Below are 6,000 nucleotides of genomic sequence, written 5' to 3' on the forward strand. Positions count from 1 at the left end.
AAGTTTTCCTCGGCGGCGCCCACCCGCCGGGCCCCCGGGCCGCCGCCTGCCTCGGTTTCCCCGGCGGCGCGGGGCGGCTGTCAGCCCGCCGCCGCCGCGCCCCGGGGGCCCCCCATTTAAATTCCCGGCCTGGGCCCCCCCCCCCCCCCGGCGCGGGGCGGCGCGCGCGTGCGGCCCCGGGGGTCTCCCCCGCGGCTCCGGCCGGGCCGCGGGGGAGGGGCGGGGGCCGCGGGGTGGGGGAGGGTAGGTACCTCGTAGAGCTCCTCGGAAGCCATGGCGGGCGGGCGGCCGGGAGGGGACGGGGGCCGGGGCCGGGGGCAGAGGAGGGGCCGCCGCCGGGCCGGCACTTTGTTTCAGTTGGGTCCCTGCGCGGCCTCCGCGTCCCGCCGCCGGCCCGGAGCTCAGGACCCGCCGCTCGCACTCCGCTGCCGCTGCCGGTGCGGGGCCGGCGGCGGCGGCGCCGCTGGGCGCTGCGCAGGAGCAGCTGCGCAACGCGCCCTCCGCGCCCCCGGGCGCCCTCAGTCCCCGGCGGCCCGGCTGCGGCTCGGGCTCATCGCTCCCGCCGCGGGGCCGAGTGTGGCGCGGCCGCTGCGCTGCGCTCCGCCGCTGCTGCACGGTGGCGGCGGCTCCGCGGCTCCCCCTCTCCGGTGGAGTGCAAGAAGCTTCCTACTTCGGCCAAAAAAAAAAACCCTGCCCCGGCTACTGAGCATGCCCAGTGCGCCCGCCGAGCCAGGGCGGAGCGGGAGCGGGATTCCGCTTCTCCGGGTTTTCGGGCCGCCGCGAGGGAGGGGGAGGGGGCAAGAGCGGGGGGCGGGGCGGGGCGGGGGGGGGGGGCGCCGGGCCGGGCGCGGAAGGGGAGGAGCCCCGGGGCCGCGCGGGCTGCGGCTCCCGCCCGCCAGGGGGCTCCCCTCCGCCGGGGGGGGGGGGCAGGAGGAGACACGGCGCCGGGGCCCGGAGGCCAAGTGGGGAGGCTCGGAAGCGGAGGCGGCGCGGGGGCCCCGGGGGGCCCAGAACTTCGGGGGGCGCCCCCCGCCCCGGCCCGGAGGGCGGCGGGGGCTCCGGGGGGGGGGGGGCCGGGCCCGCGCCCTCTCCCGGCCCTGCCGTGCCCGGTGGCAGGGTCGAACCCGCCGCTCTCCCCACGCCCCGCCTCCGGCGGCTCCCAAAACCCGGAGCGACACGGACCGGCCGCCGAAGCTCCATGTGGCGCCCGCAGCCAGACTGGGCATGCTCCGTGCGGGGCAGGACTGGGTCCTTGGGAGGGAACGGCGCCGGGGCGGCATCGAGGGCGCCGGGGCGGCATCGAGGGCACGGGCGCCCGCCGCCGCCCGCCCCCGGGAAGCTGGCGGGAAGCGGCGGAGGGGAGCGGCCGGGGCCGGGGTCCTCCCCGCCGCCCCCCGGGGCCCGGGGGCCCGGGAGCAGCAGCCGCGAGCCCCCTCTGCGCAGCCCGCGTGCTCTGCCCCCGCAGAATGGCCCCGACTCCTCCACGCTCCGCCCTGCCCCGAGTCCAAACTTCACCGAAGTCGCGGCAGGAAAGTCAGGTGGACGCGGAGGAGGGCAGCGAGGCAGGTGGAGGACGGGGGCGCCCGGCCCGGCCCCGCCCCCAGCCCGGGAGCCCGGGAGCCCGGGAGCCCGGGCCACCAAGTTTACACGTCGCCCTCCGGGAGCGGGTCCCTCGGGCGGGGCGGGGGCAGCGGCAGCGGCGCAGCACCCGCGCTGGGCACACCCGCCGGCTAGGCCGCCGGCTAGCACTTTGGAAACAGATGCCGTCGTCCTCGTTCTACAGAGAAGGACACTGAGGCTCGGAGGAGTACGGCGATTGTTTCCAGGCTCTCCTAGCTAGTGGGCTACATGCCACCTCCTTCAGGGCCGTCCCCGGAACTCTTCAGATCAGCGTCTTTTAACATGTGCAACTAGACTGCGGGCCAAACCCTCAGGGGCAGAGTCCTCATGCACCGGACCAATGGCCATGCAGGGTCAACAGAACCACGGACAAGAACAAATCCACCTACCCCACAGGGACAGGGTGAGGGAAATTCGTTGTAAACCAAGGCTTCAATAGATATTCGTACCTCATCCAGGCTTGCATTTTTAAGGTTGTAGGGATGAGCCTTCATTTAAGGACCTCCAAAATTAAATTAGTCTTCACAGAAAACACTACACAACCCGAAAGAAATTGATGTGGCACAGGGAAGGAAAAAAAAATACTGGGAAAAAAATCAAGGATGGAAGGACTTGATTGTACTATGTGACATTTTACACAAGTTTTAGTCACGTGTCTTTGCCTCAGTTTCCTCATCCATAAAACTGATTATGCTAGCTAGATGATGATTAAACTCTAAATCTCATAACTATACATTTAATATATATATATATAGGGCAAATATATTAATTTTTCTTTAATCAAGAAAGGGACACTATATCCTTAGGAAGGTGGCATAAGAATGTCATAGAATCCAGGGACTGCCAAGAAAAGTGATTATCTTAATTGTGTAAATAAGCATAGCAAATAATCAAATACATCATCAATCAACAAGCATTAATCAAGTACTTACTATAAGCCAAACATTGTGCTAGGTACTGGGACTACAAATTCAAAATCAGGGGGGAAAAATAAGGAAATTCCCATGTGTACAGACAGCATTGTAGTAGTAGTAGCAAATGTTCCAATTCTGAAATGGCTGCATTCTTTATGAGAGATGGAGCCCCAGTTGTCTCTTAAGCACAGAACTAGTAAATTAAACCAATGTGCTTTTTTGTCTTCATCTGTGTCTACCTGACTGTTTCTGCCTATTAGCTTCACTGTTAATAGCATAGGCAGAGGAATGGAAGACGGAATATTAAAACAGCAACTATGATAGAAAACATTTTCAAGAACTCTTTTTTGCTTTTCTCTGTTTCTCTCCTTTCCACCACACTTAAAACCTCTAGTTACTTCTTCCCAACTGGAAGGTGCTGCAGATACTACTTTTTTTTTTTTCTTATGCATTTTATCTGAGTAGCTCATTTACTGAGATTTTTTTTATAATCAAATTCATCTTTCTTCTCTCTCTCCTCACAAAAGCTATAAAGACCAATGACATATTTACTTTAGCTTACATAGTAGTTTGGTACACATAATTCCTTTTGTGAAATAATGATTTTTTTCAAGGATTATTCTGACCACATACAGTGGATGCTACAAAAACACTTTCTCAGTGAGTTGAAGTTAGAAGTATGATCAAGTCCTTTCTATACTTAAGGGAAATTTCTCCATTGTTATGTATGTGTGTGTGTGTGTATATATATATATATATATATATATATATATAATGCATGCCAGCATCTACCTCCTGAAACATCACAAAGTTTTCATCTAAATAGCCTCATGGCTGAGCACAGCATAAATGGCAATATCAGATTTTTACCAGAAATGTGAGTCCTTACCTGCTGTAAATGTCATAGGGCATCCTCCATTCTTGAACTTTTCCTTGGTGGATACCTGGGGACCTCCAGACTAGCAACACATAAGAGGAGCTTTTCTGAAAGACCCTCAAAAGGTCTAGATCCAGAGTTTCTCAATTTCAAGACAATAAAAATCAAGCACTTTTCTAGAGAGTCTTGCTCCTTTTCTACCTTCAGTCTAAAAGTGATCCTAGAATTTTCCTTTTTCTTCCAAGAATCTACATTTCATCTGCATTTGAATCCTAAATAAGCACCACCCTGCTGGGGTAGGGGGTGGGATGAAGAAAAACAAGTGAGAAACAAAGAATCCAAGTGGTTTAGGCTTTGACCCTGAGGAAAAGAATTTCTGCCTATGAGAAGTGACTTTTTAAAAATGGAGGCATTTATTGCAGTCTTACCAAAAGCTTAGTTGGGAGAATGTTTCAGGACTAAATCCGAACCACCCTCCCCAAATTCTGGATTTAATATTGCCTTGGGTTCTTCGTCTTGTTTGGGCTGGAGTGGGGGTGGGGGGGGTGGAAATAAGGCTAAAATTTTACAAGGAAAAAAATCCAAAAACTTAAACCTGGAAGCTTGCTGGGATTTCAACCTCTGGCTCACTTACAAGAGGTTTAGGGAGGTGGAATTAGATGAACTCAGAGGTACCATCTGGCTCTAAAATGCCAATAATTCTAAGTCTAAATAAATAGAAAAATCCTCAACAGAGCCAGTCATAAAGCAAGCTCATGTTGGTTTCCGAGGGTCTTCATCCTGCTCAGAGCTTCCAATCCCCTTCTTTGACTGAATTCTAGCGTTGCACACCAGCTGCCATTTCCTATTCTGGCTAATCAGGAATGTCTGATTTCCAGTTTCAGCTGCCGCTTCCCTTCTTGGCCCAATTGCTAATTGCCCCCATCTCAACTGGCAGCCTCTCCCTAGCTGAATCCATCACTGGTTCCAGATATCATTGCTCTCTTTCAAATAGAATTCTTAATATCTAAATGCAGCTGCCACAGTCCACCCGACCTTTCTCTTCACCCTGTACTCCCCAGTCAAATCCTATTATTTGGCTTTTTCCTTCTTCTTGGTTGGTTTTTCTTCTGAGAATCTAGAGCCCAACCCTAGGATTTATACCAACAATTTCATTCTCAAATCAAGCAAATTCCACACTTGGAGATCATTCTGTTTTGTGCTATTAGCTGACATTACAACAAAAGAAAGTTTATGTCTACCTATTACACCTTTTCCTTGTAACTGAAAAAAATCATTGGTTGTCCTACATCATTATAGGACTGATTGCTCAAAAAGGGAGGTTTGGGTTTTTTTTTTGGGGGGGGGAGGTTCCATTTATTTACAAAAATATGGAAAGAGAAAGAGAAAAAAGATTACATACAGTTAACAAGGGATAATTTTAAATGATCTCTTTAGTTTGACCTCCCAGTAGCCCAATAACATTTTAGAATTCTGAATGTATCTCTGCCATCATTGATTAATAAGTATTAAAATCAGTTGAATAATACTATTTATTGTATTATACTTGTCTGTAATGATGGAAACAAAATGAATTATATGTGAATTTGTGTGTGTGTGTGTGTGTGTATTATATAGCTTCTCTACTATTATTTCTGACCTACATATTCTGCAAATTTGAAAGTAGCACCAGGGGAAGTTATAAATGTGGCTTGGGTTAGAATTAAAAAGAATCCAGGTGTGCGTGGGTAGGAATCAAGAGTAAAATGTAGGATAGAATAGAATCTACAAGTAGATATGGGTTTGGAACCAAACTCAAGAACAAATTCACAGCTCAAGAACAGAGAATAAAATGGAAAGTAAAACTCTGGTCTAGCAAAGATGCTGTAGTTATGAAATGAGGTCTTCTGTTTTTTGTTTTTTGGTTGACAAGCTATCTACCCAGAGGTGGATTAAAAACATCTATTAAATAGAATTCTACTAATGACCAAAGTAAAAGGAAAAACATGACTAAAGTGCATACAAAAAAATCAATTAATCAATAAATATTTTTAAGCATTTATTTGCCAAGTTCTACGTTAAACTCTGGGGGATAAAAAAAGAGGCAAAAGACAGTCCCTGCCTTCAAAAAACTCAGGTGATATAGATAACCATTCCATAATATAATTTTTTCCTGAACAGTAAAACCTCATTAATTTGGTCCAGTTTGAGGAAATGTTGGTTTGACTTAGTGAAGATTAAATTATAAAATATTTTTTGAGAAATCCAGGGGTTTTACTTTTATTTACAAACATAGTAATTTGAATTAAGTTATCAAAATGTTAGTATTATGTTTCACCAAGGACCAGCATTAGTGAAAAAAAAATAGAATTTTTGCAAAGAACACATCATTTGTAGGTAGGTGGAACCTCAAAGTGGTTTGCTCCCTTAGCTAATTTAATCACAGAATTTCAGTGTTGAAAGGGACCCCAGAGTCCAGCCTTAAGTTGCACAAGAATATCCTCAACAACTGCCTCACTAATGGACATCCAGCTTTTGTTTGTTGATCTCCAGAGAGAGGGAATCCACTTCCTCCAGAGACAGCCCATTCTATTTTGGGAGAGTTCTTTT

General features: G+C 50.2%; 1 protein-coding gene across 2 annotated transcripts in view; it reads right to left on the reverse strand.

Moving 5' to 3' along the window:
• The window catches only part of CDYL (chromodomain Y like), a 165,409-nt gene extending 165,058 nt beyond the window's left edge, over positions 1-351 (reverse strand). Inside the window, exon 1 of one of the 2 annotated variants that reach the window (XM_074208492.1) lies at positions 252-351. In XM_074208492.1, the coding sequence (XP_074064593.1) occupies positions 252-275 (24 nt within the window). In that variant the 5' untranslated portion in view covers positions 276-351. The remainder of the gene's footprint in view (positions 1-251) is intronic. The other variant, XM_074208490.1, reaches the window with a different exon arrangement.
• Positions 352-6,000: the final 5,649 nt, after the last annotated feature.

The sequence above is a fragment of the Macrotis lagotis genome, chromosome X (assembly GCF_037893015.1).
Source record: "Macrotis lagotis isolate mMagLag1 chromosome X, bilby.v1.9.chrom.fasta, whole genome shotgun sequence".
NCBI classification, from domain to species: domain Eukaryota; kingdom Metazoa; phylum Chordata; class Mammalia; order Peramelemorphia; family Peramelidae; genus Macrotis; species Macrotis lagotis.